Below are 16,619 nucleotides of genomic sequence, written 5' to 3' on the forward strand. Positions count from 1 at the left end.
TAAGAAATAAAATTATTGAGGCCTGTGCTTAAGTAGCCCACAAGAGTTGCCACATTTCAGGCACCAATAGAACATGCCCATAACTTACTAAACCCGACTGTACGTCTTTGGAGTGTGGAAAAAAATGGGAGCACCCAGCAGAAGCCGATTCCGTCATAGGGAGAATGAACAAACTCATCGTAGGCAGTGGCAGGAATTGAACTGCAATTAGTGATTGTTGGCACTGTAAGTGATATGCTAACTACTACATTACCATTCCACTCACTATAATTCTTTATGGAAGGGGTTAGTACTAATCTGGAGTTTCTTTTGATTTAGGTAATGACTTCCATTGCTAAAGCACTGAATGACAAGATTTATTTAGTACACAACACTGATATACTAAATGCACTTATGGATTTTTTTAAGCAGAAATTAGTGTCCTACATTTGCTTTAACTGTACTGGATGCATAATTATATATTAACAGTGAAAGGGAAATGAAACCATATAACCATATAACAATCACAGCACGGAAACAGGCCATCTCGGCCCTCCTAGTCCGTGCCAAACTCTTAATCTCACCTAGTCCCACCTACCCGCACTCAGCCCATAACCCTCCACTCCTTTCCTGGCCATATACCTATCCAATTTTACCTTAAATGACACAACTGAACTGGCCTCTACTACTTCTACAGGAAGCTCATTCCACACAGCTATCACTCTCTGAGTAAAGAAATACCCCCTCGTGTTTCCCTTAAACTTCTGCCCCCTAACTCTCAAATCATGTCCTCTCGTTTGAATCTCCCCTACTCTCAATGGAAACAGCCTATTCACGTCAACTCTATCTATCCCTCTCAAAATTTTAAATACCTCAATCAAATCCCCCCTCAACCTTCTACGCTCCAATGAATAGAGACCCAACTTGTTCAACCTTTCTCTGTAACTTAAGTGCTGAAACCCAGGTAACATCCTAGTAAATCGTCTCTGCACTCTCTCTAATTTATTGATATCTTTCCTATAATTCGGTGACCAGAACTGCACACAATATTCTAAATTTGGCCTTACCAATGCCTTGTACAATTTTAACATTACATCCCAACTTCTGTACTCAATGCTTTGATTTATAAAGGCCAGCGTTCCAAAAGCCTTCTTCACCACCCTATCTACATGAGACTCCACCTTCAGGGAACTATGCACTGTTATTCCTAGATCTCTCTGTTCCTCTGCATTCCTCAATGCCCTACCATTTACCCTGTATGTTCTATTTGGATTATTCCTGCCAAAATGTAGAACCTCACACTTCTCAGCATTAAACTCCATCTGTCAACGTTCAGCCCATTCTTCTAACCGGCATAAATCTCCCTGCAAACTTTGAAAACCCACCTCATTATCCACAACACCTCCTACCTTAGTATCATCGGCATACTTACTAATCCAATTTACCACCCCATCATCCAGATCATTTATGTATATTACAAACAACATTGGGCCCAAAACAGATCCCTGAGGCACCCCGCTAGTCACCGGCCTCCATCCCGATAAACAATTATCCACCACTACTCTCTGGCATCTCCCATCTAGCCACTGTTGAATCCATTTTATTACTCCAGCATTAATACCTAACGACTGAACCTTCTTAACTAACCTTCCATGTGGAACTTTGTCAAAGGCTTTGCTGAAGTCTATATAGACTACATCCACTGCCTTACCCTCGTCAACATTCCTCGTAACTTCTTCAAAAAATTCAATAAGGTTTGTCAAACATGACCTTCCACGCACAAATCCATGCTGGCTACTCCTAATCAGATCCTGTCTATCCAGATAATTATTAATACTATCTCTAAGAATACTTTCCATTAATTTACCCACCACTGATGTCAAACTGACGGGTCTATAATTGCTAGGCTTACTTCTAGAACCCTTTTTAAACAATGGAACCACATGAGCAATACGCCAATCCTCCGGCACAATCCCCGTTTCTAATGACATCTTAAAGATCTCCGTCAGAGCTCCTGCTATCTCTACACAAACATTCTCAACATTTTGACAGCAAAACAGATTGTGCTTTAACTTTAATATATACATATACATACACACACACACACACACACACACACACACACACACACACACAATGTACAGTGCCTATAAAAAGTACTTACACCCCCTTGGAAGTTTTTGTGTTTTATTGCTAAACAACATTAAATCACAGTGGACTTAATTTGCTATTTTGACACTGATCAACAGAAAAAAACTCTTTCGTGTCAAAGTGAAAACAGATCTCTACAAAGTGATCCAAATTAATTACAAATATAAAACACAATAATTGATTGCATATGTATTCACCCCCTTCAAGTATTTAGTAGATGCACCTTTGGCTGCAATTACAGCATTGAGTCTGTGTGGATAGATCTCCATCAGCTTTGCACATCTGGACACTGCAATTTTTCCCATTCTTCTTCACAAAACTGCTCAAGCTCTGTCAGATTGCATGGGAATCGTCAGTGAACAGCCCTTTTCAAGACAGGCCACAAAATCTCAATTGGATTCAGGTGTGGACTCCGACTTGGCCCCTCCTAGAAATTAACTCTGTTTTTATGCCTGGGGTCATAGACTTGCTGGAAAACAAATCTTCTCCCCAAGTCGCAGTTCTCATGCAGACTGTATCATGGTTTCCTCCAGGATGTCCCTGTATTTTGCTGCATTAAGTTTACTCTTTACCTTCGCAAACCTTCCAGGGCCTGCTGCAGTGAAGCATCTCCAAAGCATGACGCAGCCACCACCATGCGTCACAGTAGGGACGGTGAGTTTTTCATAACGTGCAGTGTTTGGCTTCTGTCAAACATAGCATTAAATCTAATGGCTATAAAGCTCAATTTTGGTTTCATCAGACCCAAATCTTCATAGGAACTCTAGCTGAGGTTTCATGTGAGTTTTTTTCCCCAACAGTGGCTTTCTTTTTGCCACTCTCCCGTATAGCTGTGACTGGTGAAGCAACCTGGTAAGAGCTGTTGTATGCACAGTTTCTCTCATCTCAGCCAAGAAAGCTTGTAATTCCTCCAGAATTGTCATAAGTCTCTTGGTGGCCTCACTCACTAGTCACCTTCTTGCATGACCACTCAGTTTATGAGGACATCCTGCTCTAGGCAGATTTACAGCTGTGCCATATTCTTTCCACTTCTAGATGATTGACTTAACTGTACTCCAAGAGTCAGTCACTATCTTAGAAATTTTCTTGCATCTATCTCCTGATTTTTTCAATAACCCTTTCACAGAACTGCTTGCAATGTTCCTTTATCTTCATGGTGTACAGTTTTTGCCAGAATACTGACTCACCAGGAGACGTGGTGTACTTGGATTTTCAGAAGGCCTTTGACAAGGTGCCGCACAAGAGGCTGCTTAGCAAGATAAGAGCTCATGGAATTACAGGGAAGTGACTAGCATGGGTGGAGCATTGGTTAATCAGCAGAAAACAGAGTGGGAATAAAGGGATCTGATTCTGGCTGGCTGCCGGTTACCAGTGGAGTTCCACAGGGGTCAGTGTTGGGACTGCTGCTTTTTATGATGTATGCCAATTATTTGGAATATAACATTAATGTTACTAAATGTTATTAATGTTACTATATGTGCGTATAGCTCCCGTATAGCTGAATTTGTGGCTAAATTTGCCAATGATACAAAGATAGGTGAAGTAGTGTTGAGGAAACAGAGAGCCTGCAGAGAGACTTAGATAGTTTAGGGGAATGGGCAAATAAGTGACAAATGAAGTACAATATTGGAAAGTGTATAGTCATGCACTTTGGTGCAAGAAATAAATGGGCAGACCATTATTTAGATGGGGAGAGAATTCAAAACGTAGAGATGCAAAAGGATTTGGGAGTCCTTGTGCAGAATACCCTAAAGACCAACCTCCAGGTTGAGTCAGTGGTGCAGAAGGCAAATGTGATGTTGGCATTCATTTCTACAGGTATAGAAATACCTCTATACAGGTATAGGGCAGGGATGCGATGTTGAGGCTCTATAAGGCACTCATGAGACCACACTTGGAGTACTGTGTGCAGTTTTGGGCTCCTTATTTTAGAAAGAATATATTGACATCGGAGAGGGTTCAGAAGAATGATTCCAGGAATGAAAGGGTTACCATATGAAGAATGTCTGGCAGCTCTTGGGCTGTATTCCCTGGAGTTCAGGAGAATGGTTGGGGGGGGGGGGGTGGGGGGGAGAGAATCTCAGAAACATTCTGAATGTTAAAAGGCCTGAACAGATATGGCAAAGTCCAGGACAAAACAGCATGACTTCAGGATTGAAGTACATCCACTTAGAACAAAGATGTGGAGAAATTACTTTAGTTAAAGGGTGGTAAATCTGTGGAATTTGTTCCCACAAGCAGCTATGGAGGCAAAGTCACTGGGTGCATTTAAACCAGAGATAGATAGGTTCTTGATTAGCCAGGGCATCACAGGGTATGAAGAGAAGGCAGGGCAGTGGAGATGACTGGAAGGATTGGATCAGCCCATGACTGAATAGTGGAGCAGCTTCGATGGGCCAAATGGCCTGCTGCTGCCTCTATATCTTATGCTGTTAATTGCACCTTCCAGATACTGGTGTATTTTTACTACAATCTATTGAAACACCTTGACTGCACATGGTGACCTCCATTTAACAAACTACGTGATTTCTACACCAGCTTCCTGTATCAGTGATCATTTGCTGTATCATATCGAAGGGGGTGAATACTTATGCAATCAATTGTTTCATGTTTTATAATCTGTAATTAATTTAGATCACTTTGCAGAGATCTGTTTTCACTTTGACATGAAAGGTCTTTTTCTATTGATCAGTGTAAAACAAGCCAAATAAAATCCACCGTGATTCAATGCTGTAAAACAATAAAGCATGAATACTTTCTATAAGCACTGTAAATACTTGAAGAGTACATACTAACTGGTATTGCACATCGAGCAAGGAACAATTCTTACAATACCATGTACAGACAATAAACTAAAAAGTGTTTTGGTCTGATAGCACAAATGTTAAGGGTGAAGGTAAATGAAAAGAACCAATATTGTTGGCCCCCAGTGAACTCTAGATGACACCTTATAGGTAGAAACTTAATTCATCCCATCACGATAACTGAAGCACACACTGGGATAAGCCATTCTTACTCCATATGAAATTGTGCAGCTGAATGGAGTAATCACACCAGTTTGATTACTCTATCAAACTATTGTGATTAAGAGAAGTGAAGAGGACTGCAGTAGTGATAGGTGATTCCATAGTTAGAGGAACAGAGATGAGATTCTGAGGACACAATAGAGACACTCCGATGCCAGGGTCAAGTGCCAGGGTCAGGGATGTCTCGGATTGGGCACACGGTATTCTAAAGGGGGAGGGTGAGCAGCCAGTCTTGGAACAAATTGATGCCGGTGATGTGGATTGGAAAGGTGAGTAGGTCCGGAAGAGAGATTTTAGGGAGCACAGTAGAAGACTGAAAAGCAGAACATCCAGGGTAGCAATCTCTGGATTGCTGCCTGTGCAATGCGCCAGTGAGGGTAGAATAGGATGAGCTGACAGATGAATATGTAGCTGAGGAACAGGTGCAAAGGGTAGGGGTTCAGATTTATGGATTATTGGGATCTCTTCTCAGAAAGGTATGACCTGTACAAAGGAATGGATTATTCCTGAACCCGAGGGGAACCAACATCCTTGCAAGAACCTTTACTGGAGCTGTTCTGGAGGGTTTAATCTAATCTGGTAGGGGGAGATGGGAGCTGTAATGATAGGGCTGAGGATGGGGTAGTTAGTTTACAAACAGAGGCAGTGTGCAATGAGACTGCTGGCAAGGTCAGGGGACAGGGTAAAATTGCATCACTGGGATGAGCTACGATGTAAAAAGGGGACAAAATCAATAAAGATGATGAATACACGCAATGCACGGAATAAGGTGGATGAACTGGCAGCCCAGTTACAGATTGGCATCATGTCGTGGCTGAAGGAAGATTATAGCTGGGAGCTTAGCATCCAAGAATACACATTGTATCAAGAAGTCAGGCAGGTGGGCAGGAGTAGTGTGGCTCTGTTGGTAAAACTGAATTCATCAGAAAGTGGCGACATAGGCTTGGAAGGTGTCAAATCATTGTGGGTAGAGCTAAGAAACTGCAAAGGTAAAAACCAGACCTCCGAACAGTAGCAAAGATGTGGTGTACAAATTTAAACAGGAGATAGAAAATGCATATGTCAAAAGGGCAACGTTATGATAGTCATGTGGGGATTTCAATAGGCAGATGGATTGGGAAACTCAATTTGTGGTGGATCCCAAAGAGGGGGAATTTATAGAATGCCTGCAAGATAGTTTTTTTTTAAGAAAAAAAAACTAGCTGAGCCTGCAAGGGGAATGGATTCTGATTTGTGTGTTTTGCAATGAACCGGAATTGATCAGAGTACTTAAGGTGAAAGAACCCTTTGGGGCCAGTAATCATAATATGATGGAATTAGCCCTACAAATTGAGGAGAGACTAAAGTCAGATGTATCAACATTACAATGGAGGAAAGGGAGTTACAGAGGCATGAGGGAAGAGCTGTCCAAAATTGACTGGAAGGGATGATAACAGAGCAACAATGGCTGGAGTATCTGGGAGCAAATCCAAAGGCTAGATAGATATATCCCAAAGAAGTAGTAGTATTCTAACGGCAGGATGATGCAACTATGGCTGACAAGAGAAGTCAAAGCCATCATAAAAGCCAAAGAGAGGGCATATAATGGGAAGTTAGAAGATTTGGAAGCTTTTAAAAATCCACAGAATGGAATAAAATAAGTCATAAAGACCATAAGACATAGGAGCAGAATTAGGCCATTTGGCCGATCGAGACTGCTCTACCATCATGGCTATCCAAATTTCCTCTCAGCCCCAATCTCCTGCTTTCTTCCCATATCATTTCAAGCCCCCAACCAATTAGGAAAAGATGGAAAATTAAGGCAAGCTAGCCAATAACACTAAAGATGATACCAAAAGTTTCCTCAGATATATAAATCGTAAAAGAGGCGTGTAGATATTGGACTGCTGAAAAATGATACTGAACATATAGTAATTGGGACAAGGAAATGGCAGATGAATTGAATAAGTATTTTGCATCAGACTTCACTATGGTAGACGCAAGCAGTATGCCAGAAATTCGAGAGTGTCAGGAGGCAGAAGCGAGTGAAATTGCCATTAATCAGAAGAAGGTTCTTGGGAAACCGGTAGGTCTGAAGGTTGATAAGTCACCTAGACCAGATGGTATACACCCCAGGGTTCTGAAAGAGGTGGCTGAAGAGATTACAGAGGCATTACTAATGAGTTTTCTAGAATCAATGTATCTTGACATGGTTCCAGAGGACTGGAAAATTACAAATGTTACTCCACTCTTAAGAAGGGAGCAAAAGCAGAAGAAACCAGTTAGTTTGACATCAGTGTTTGGGAAGATGTTGGAGTTGATTGTTAAAAATGTGGTTTTGGGTTAATTGCAGGCACTTGACAAAATAGGCCTAAGTCAGCATGGTTTATTAGTTAGAGCATGAAGGGATACATGGAGAAGACAAGAGATTGGTGTTTAGAGGGAAATGGATCAGCCATGATGAAATGGTGGAGTGGACTCAATGGGCCGAGCGGCTCAATTCTGCTCCTATATTTTATGGTTTGCAAGACTGGAAAACCAAAATTTGTTTTTCTTATCAAGGAACCAACTGTACACCTCAGAATGAAGCCCTGAGCCGGATCTGACACCATGCAATACCCATCTGATTCAGCAACCCATGCTGATCAAAAGCCAATCATTTCCATTACCTGACTGGGTTATTACTGAGAGAAACCCGTAAAGACTCCAAACAACTGAGCAGCTGCTGGTCTCGTATTCCTGATTTCAAATCCTGAAGGTACATCACTGCTGATCTCGAACTTTCCCTCTTACTTTGACCCTAAAAAGTGTTGAGGGGTGGGGAGGAGAAGGGAAAAGAAGAGGGAGAGAAAAAAAAAATCAAATGAGGAAAACCAATATTCTGAATCATTCTTTGCCACTGTTTTTATTTGATCTTCAGTAAAGGCAGTCTGCAGCTCTGCCACCATTCTGGTAAACAACCCTGTCACTCATCACCGATGTCTGATCATTTGCAATGACTCCTAGTTAAGAATCCTTTGTTAACCAATGCCTCAGTTTTTAGATTAGCTTTATTTGTCACATGTACATCATAAAATTGAAATATACAATGAAATGTGTCATTTTACATCAACAAGTACATCCAAGGGCACAGCATACCCATGACTCACTAACGCAAACTTGCACGTCTTTCAAATTTGGGAGCAAACTGGAGCATTTGGAAGAAACCCATGAGGTCATGGGGAGAGCATACAAACTCCTTACAGACAGCAGCAGGAATTCCAGCTCAATTGATTTTATAACTGGCACTGTAAAGCATTGTGCTAACTGCTATGCTATTGTGCTGCCAATCCTCAACATTACTTTGAAATTCATTCAGGCCCTCACCTCTTATCTGCTTTGAAGTCAATGATCCTTCAAGCTAATTCTCCATTTCTTGCCTCTTGCTTATTCAGAATTATATCAGTACATTGGCATGCCTTTAACAACAACTCCACACCGCAGTCCCCCTCCTCCTCAAAAGGAATGGGAGTAACACTACAATTTGCTCGGTTCCTGTACCTCCCCAGCTATTTTAACCTGTTATTTCATTCTTACCTCTGCTCACTGGCCACAATATGAATTAGCTTTAAGATTTGCATGTATCACATCTCTATTACGCTGTAAGTGAAATATGCATAAAAGCTGCTATTGTTAATTGGGATAACAAGGAAGATTGGATCTAACACACAAGACCATGTTAACTGTGTTATTGTCATAAGCTGAAAGTACACAAGAAACTACATGCTATAGAGGCTATCAAAACTGCTCCATTATTCAGTTAGTCAGATTAATCTGACTTTATGGAATACTACTTGTTCAGCAACATTCAAACCCCCTGAAAGTCTCAAAAATTATCCCAACCCCAAATATACAATGCCTATAAAAAGTTTTCACCCCTCTTGCAAGTTTTCATGTTTTATTGTTTTGCAACATTGATTCACAGTGGATTTAATTTGGCTTCTTTGACACCGATCAACAGAAAAGACTCCTTTATGTCAAAGTGAAAACAAGTTTCCAAAAATTGGTCTAAATTTATTATAATTATTAAAGACAAAATAATTGATTGCATAATTACTCACCCCCTTAAGTCAGTATTTAGTCGATGCACCTTTGGCAGCAATTACAGCCTTGAGTCTGAGGTCTCTATCACCTCTGCACATCTGGACACTCCAGTATTCCCCATTCATTACAAAACTGCTCAGATTGCACAGGGATCTGAGTGAACAGCCCTTTACTAGTCCAGCCACAAATTCTCAATTGGATTGAGGTCTGGACTCTGACTTGGCCACTCAAGGACATTAACTTTGTTGTTCTTAAGTTAATACTGTGTAGTTTTGGCTTAATGCTTGTGGTCATTGCCTTGATGGAAAACAAATCTTCTCCCAAGTTGCATCTCAGGTTTTCCTCCTGGATTTCCCTATATTTTGCTGCATTCATTTTATCCTCTATCTTCACAAGTCTTCCAAGGCCAGCTGCAGTGAAGCATCCCCACAGCATGATGCTGCAATCACGGTTGGGATGGTGTGTTTTGATGAACAAACATAGTCTAATGACCAAAAAGCTCAAATTTGGTTTCATCAAACCATAAAACCTTCATCCAGCTAATTTCAGTCTTCCACATGCCTTCTGGCAAACTCCAGCTGAGATTTCATGTGAGTTTTTTTCCCCCCAACTGTGGCTTTCTCTTTGCCACTCTCCCAACAAGATGAGTCTGGTGAAGCACCTGGGTAACAGTTGTCTGTGCAGTCTCCCCCATCTCGGGTACTGAAGATTGTAACTCCTCCAGAGTTGTCCTAAGTCTCTTGGTGGCCTCCCTCACCAGTCCCTTTTTTGCACGGTCACTCAGATTTTGAAGATGGCTTGCTCTACACAGATTTACAGCTGTACCATATTCTTTCCATTTCTTGATTGATTTAACAGTACTCCAATGGATATTCAGTGACTTGGAAATGTTTTAGTATCCATCTCCTGACTTGCGCTTTTCAATAAACTTCTTGTGTAATTGTTTGGAGTGTTCTTTTGTTTTCATTGTGTAGTTTTTGCCAGGATACTGACTCACCACCAGCTGGGCCTTCCAGGCACAAGGTGTCTACTACAATCAATTGAAACACCTTGACTGCATACAGGTGTCTGAAAACAGATCTCAGTTTAACTAATTATGTGACTTCTAAAACAAATGGCTGCACCAGTGATATGGTGTGTCATATTAGAGGGTCTGTATACTTTGCAATCAAATATTTTCTATTTTATATTTGTAATTAATTTAGATCATTTTGTAGATATTTTTTCACTTTGACATACAAGTTTTTTTCTGTCGATCAGTGTCAAAAAAAAGCCAAATTAAATCCACTGTGATTCAATGTTATAAAACTAAAGCATAAAAACTTCTAAGGCAGAAGGGTGAATACTTTTTATAGGCACTGTATTTACTAACTCAGCAGTTATTCTGTGTTTCTAATAACAGCATCAACTGGTTGTTCTAAAGATCAATTAAACTGATCCACTCTATATTTCAAGAGGTAAATATGTGCAAGGCCTTAGTGCATAGACAAGTGATCCAATTTTACAGCCCAATAAACTCTTAGAACCAAAATGTCAACCAGTGTCTTCTTGACAACACTGAATATATTGTACATTATACTCCCCTGCTCAGGAGATCATAGATGGATAAGTTATTTCCTTTAATCACTGGGAAGACTTCGTTGTCAACAGACTTTGTCCTTAAAATGTTCCATAGCCTTGCCAATAGCTGTTACCACACATGGAATGTGGAGGAACTGAGATGAGACAGCATTTATGCAGAGGAATTAGCATGCGATGTTTTGGGCCAAGACCATTCTCAGCCAGAAACACTCAGCAACACTATGACCACTATGCATCAGAATAGACTGTTTTATTCTAATTGGGTTCTTTCTTGTAAAAATAATGTATTTTTGCTTTTCTTGCGAATGCTGCCTGTATCATGCTATGCTCCCATAATGCTGGTGCAAGATTTTTAAATGCACCAATATACATTTGATTAAGTCTAACTGAACTTTGACTTATAGTTCCTATCAATGTAATTAGACTTCCACAGAACAATTAAATGTTCTTACGTGCCAGGCACTTAAAAGTCCAAACAATATTCATGGGACCATGAGAAGGCCCTGGCGGACAGGATTAAGGAAAACCCCAAGGCATTCTACATGTGAAGAGCAGGAGGATGAGAATAGGACCAATCAAGTGTGACAGTGCAAAAGCATGTATGGAACCAGTGGAGATGGCAGAGGTACTTAGTAGAAACATAGAAAACATACAGCACAATACAGGCCCTTCGGCCCACAAAGCTGTGCCAAACATGTCCCTACCTTAAACTACCTAGGCTTTACCCATAGCTCTCTATTTTTCTAAGCTCCATATAGCCATCCAGGAGTCTCTTAAAAGACCCTATCGTTTCCGCCTCCACCAGCAGCTCATTCCATGTACTCACTACTCTCTGCATTAAAAATTTACCCCTGACATCTCCTCTGTACCTACTTTGCTTCATGATTTGCTATGGAAAAGGATCTTGGTGATTGTAGGGATGACTTGCAGCGTACTGAAAAGCTTGAGCATATAGATATTAAAGAAGAGGATGTGCTAGAGTTTTTGGGAAGCATCAAGTTGGACAAGTAACTGGGACCAGATGAGATGCATCCCAGGCTACCATGGGAAGCAAGGGAGAAGATGCTGAGCCTCTGGCATTGATCTTTGCATTATCAATGAGGACGGGAGAGGCTCTGGAGGATTGGAGGGTTGCGGATGTTGTTCCCTTATTCAAGAAAGGGAGTAGAAATAGCCCAGGAAATTATAGACCAGTGAGTCTTACTTCAGTGGTTGGTAAGTTGATGAACTGAGAGGCAGGATTTATGAACATTTGGAGAGGCATAATATGATTACGAATAGTCAACATGGCTTTGTCAAAGGCAGGTCATGCCTTATAAGCCTGATAGAATTTTTTGAGGATGTGACTAAACATATTGATGAAGGCAGAGCCGTAGATGTAGTGTATATGGATTTTAGCAAGGCATTTGATAAGGTTATTGAGAAAGTAAGGAGGCATGGGATCCAAGGGGACATTGCTTTGAGGATCCAGAATTAGCTTGCCCACAGAAGGCAAAGAGTGGTTGTAGATGGGTCATACTCTGCATGGAGGCTGGTGACCAGTGGTATACCTCAGGGATCTGTTCTGGAACCCCTTCTCTGTGATTTTTAGAAATGACCTGGATGAGGAAATGCAGGGATGGTAAGTAAATTTGCTGCTGACACAAAGGTTGGGAGTGTAGTGGATAGTGTGGAGGGCTGTCAGAGGTTACAGCAGGACATTGACAGGATGCAAAACTGGGCTGAGAAGTGACAGATGGAGTTCAACCCAGATAAGTGTGAGGTGGTTCATTTTGGTAGGTTAAATTTGATGGCAGAATATATCATTAATGGCAAGACTCTTGGCAGCATGGAGGATCAGAGGGATCTTGGGGTCAGAAGTCTATAGGACACTCAAAGCTCCTACGCGGGTTGACTCTGTGGTTAAAAAGGCATACAGTGTATTGGCCTTCATCAACCATGGAACTGAATTTAAGAGCCAAGAGGTAATGTTGCAGCTATACGGGACCCTGGTCAGACCCTACTCGACTACTGTGCTCAATTCTGGTCACCCCACTACAGGAAGGACGTGGAAACCATAGAAAAACCATAGAAAAGTTGCAAAGGAATTTACAAGGATGTTGCCTGGATTAGGGAGCATGCCTTACGAGAATAGGTTGAGTAAACTCGGCCTTGTCTCCTTGGAGCGACGGAGGATGATGACCTGATAGAGGTGTACAAGATAATGAGAGGCATTGATCGAGTCAGAGGCTTTCTTCCAGGGCTGAAATGGCTAGCATGAGAGGGCATAGTTTTAAGGTGCTTGGAAGTAGGTACAACAGAGGAGCTGTCAGCGGTAAGTACTTTTTTTTAAACACAGAGAGTGGTGAGTGCGAGGTATGGGCTGCCAGCAGCAGTGGAGGAGGCGGAAAGGATAGGGTCTTTTAAGGCACTCCTGGATAGATACATGGAGCTTAGAAAAATAGAAGATTATGGGTAAGCCTAGGTAGTTCTAAGGTAAGAACATGTTCGGCAGAGATTGTTTTCTATGTTTCTCTATAAACTAAATTAGGTTCACATCACAATTTGTCCATTAAGTTTATGGCACATGTACCACTTAGTGTTGAGGCCAAGAAATTCCACTTTAGTCTCTTCCAACCACAAGACCTTCTTCCACATCTTTACAGTTTCTTTGAAGTGACACTTTGCAAAGTCTTCACTGGCAAGGATATATATTTTTAGCAGTACTTTTGCCATAAATCTAATACTGTGCATCAGCCAGGTAACACCATCCTTACTGTAATGAATGATGGAGGTAACATGCTATGGGAATGCTTTTCAGCAGCAGGGACTAGACATTGGTCAGGATTGATGGGAGGATGAATGCTGCTAAATACTTGGAGAGATCCTGGATAAAAGCCTGCTCGCCTCTGCCAGAAAGCTTAAACTTGTACTTGTGAATGTGACAAAACTAAATTTTAACTTTATTATCAGCATCATTGTTGGAATTAGTGTAAGGAAACCTTCAACAGAACAATTAAACACTAGTTAGGGATAGGTACAAAGAAGTCCAAGTAATCAATGAGTCCAAGTTAGGCTCACACCAAATTGGGTCTGGTAAGTATGAAACAGCTCCTTTGAAAAAAAATTAACTTTGTGTACTTCACTGCTTGACAAGAGAGGCCGCAGATGATGGAAATCTGGAGCGATGCACGCAAAATGCTGGTAGAACTCAGCAGGTCAAGCAGCATCCAAGGGAAATAAACAACGTTTAGGGTTGAGACCTTTCATCAGGACCCTTCATCATTGGCCCAAAAATTCAACTATTCATTTTAATTTAAACATAGAAAACCTACAGCACAATACAGGCCCCTCGGCCCACAAAGCTGTGCAGAACATGCCCTTATAGTTACCTAGGGTTATCCATTTTCATCCATAGATGCCTTTTGACCTGACTTTCTCCAGGATTTTGCATATTATTCCTACACTTCCCTGCTTTTTCTCTCTTGGAAAGCTATTATGAATGTAACTGAATACATTTTACCATGTAAATGACAGATCCCAAAGAGCATCTTAAGTAAGTTCAAAAAAATAAACAAAATCTATAATGCAGCAACGGCAGTGAATATAATTAATGCTTACTGCTTTGGAAGTGTGAAGATACTGTGAAACCATTTCTCTCTTTATCATTATGTCTTTGTTCCTCAATGGCCGCTGCTTTTCTTCATTCAAATTCATGTCAATCTATTAAAGAACAAGTAAAAAGACATCACAAATTTTACTTTGTAAATGGGCATTAACAGATAAAGGATTTTGCTTTCTCCCAAGCAGTTAAGTTCAACTTCATTGTCATTCAACGGTATACATAGGTACTACTAAACGAAACAACATTCCACCTGACCAGCTCACACAAAGTTCATAATGTAATACTGTGGCGACCCATTTCCTGACACATCCGAACCGGCTCACAATTAGATAGCCTACGGGGGTTTGCGAGCACAGAGCTTTGGAGCCTCTGCGCCACGGGGGGCAGGTTGAGGGAGGCTTAAAAGTGAGGCTGAGGATTTCGAATAAAGTTTTTCCTTCGACTGCAGTTACCGACTCTGTGTCGTAATTTTAGCGCTGCATGTAGCACACCGCTACAATTGGTGACCCCGACGGTCCAAACGATTTTTGGACCAGAAATTACCTCTGTTCATGCGGTTTTGTTGAAACTGCCGGGTTTCTGGACACAGCGACCGAACCTATGGTTCCAGCAAGCCGAAGCCCAATTCCACGTTCGCCGGATCACCTCAGAAGACACCCGCTACTACTACGTGGTGAGCTCCCTCGACCAGGACACAGCAGCCCAGGTCGCGGAGTTCGTACAGTCTCCCCCGGCAGACGGCAAGTACACGGAATTCAAAGCCCTGCTCCTCAGGACTTTCGGACTCTCACGGCGCGAGCGGGCTGCCCGTTTACTGCACCTGGATGGCTTGGGCAACAGACCTCCATCGGCTTTAATGAATGAGATGCTGTCTCTCGCCGACGGACACAAACCCTGCCTCATGTTTGAGCAGGCATTCCTGGAGCAGCTGCCCGAGGACATACGCCTGCTGCTGTCCGACGCGGATTTCAGTGACCCCCGGAAGGTGGCAGCCCGGGCGGACTTGCTGTGGAACGCCAAAAAGGTGAGCGGGGCGTCCATCGCACAGATCTCCCAGCCACGCTCCCGGCAGCAAACCAGTCCAGGCCCGGCCGCAGAGCCCGCCAACCCCCGGCCCAATGAACACTGGTGCTTCTACCACCAGCGGTGGGGCGCAGAAGCCCGCCGTTGTCGCCCGCCCTGCAAGTTCCCGGGAAACGCCAGGGCCAGCCGCCGCTGATGGCTACGGCGGCTGGCCATCGGGATAGCCTCCTGTATGTGTGGAATAGAAGGTCGGGACGCCGGTTTTTGGTCGATACTGGGGCTGAGATCAGCGTTTTACCTCCGACGAGTTACGACACCCGCAGCAGGGCACCGGGTCCCCCCCTGAGGGCCGTGAATGGCAGCACAGTAAGGACCTATGGCACCCATCAGGTGCAGCTACAGTTCGGCTCCAGCCAGTTCACGTGGGACTTCACACTGGCCGCCGTAGCCCAACCGCTTCTGGGTGCGGATTTTTTGCGGGCTCACAGCCTACTGGTCGACCTGCCCAGGAAGAAACTGGTACACGCCGAGACCTTTCAGACGTTCTCCCTGGGTGCAGCCCAGTTGCCAGCCCCTCACCTCGGCTCCATCACGCTGTCCGACAACGACTTCACCAGGGTCCTGGCGTATTTCCCATCGGTTCTGGCACCGCAGTTCACAGCGGCCATGCCCAGGCACGGCGTACAGCATCACATCCCGACCCAGGGACCACCCCTCCACGCCCGCGCTCGGCGGCTTCCCCCGGACAAGCTCCGACTGGCGAAGGAGGAGTTCCAGAGGATGGAGGAATTGGGGATCATCCGGCGGTCCAACAGCCCATGGGCCTCCCCCCTGCACATGATGCCCAAAGCGACGGGAGGCTGGAGACCGTGCGGCGACTACTGCAGGCTGAACGAGGCTACTACATCGGACCGCTACCCTGTGCCGCACATTCAGGACTTTGCAGCAAACCTGCACGGCACACGGATCTTCTCCAAGGTAGACCTCGTCCGCGGGTACCATCAAATCCCGATGCATCCTGACGACGTCCCCAAAACGGCTCTCATCACCCGTTTGGCCTTTTCGAGTTCCTCCGCATGCCGTTCGGCCTGAAGAATGCCGCACAGACGTTCCAGCTGTTAATGGACGCGGTGGGACGGGACCTGGACTTCGCGTTCATCTATTTGGATGACATCCTCATAGCCAGCAGCAGT

At 43.2% G+C, this 16,619-nt stretch overlaps 1 protein-coding gene across 1 annotated transcript in view; it reads right to left on the reverse strand.

Moving 5' to 3' along the window:
- Positions 1 to 16,619, reverse strand: part of LOC132405256 (protein diaphanous homolog 1-like) — a 247,335-nt gene that overhangs the window by 119,160 nt on the left and 111,556 nt on the right. Inside the window, exons 4-5 of the mRNA XM_059989940.1 lie at positions 14,400 to 14,501; positions 7,805 to 7,935 (exon numbers count right to left, since the gene is read on the reverse strand). Coding sequence (XP_059845923.1) covers positions 7,805 to 7,935; positions 14,400 to 14,501 — 233 coding nt within the window. The remainder of the gene's footprint in view (positions 1 to 7,804; positions 7,936 to 14,399; positions 14,502 to 16,619) is intronic.

Source organism: Hypanus sabinus, chromosome 15 (genome assembly GCF_030144855.1).
Source record: "Hypanus sabinus isolate sHypSab1 chromosome 15, sHypSab1.hap1, whole genome shotgun sequence".
Classification (NCBI taxonomy): Eukaryota; Metazoa; Chordata; class Chondrichthyes; order Myliobatiformes; family Dasyatidae; genus Hypanus; species Hypanus sabinus.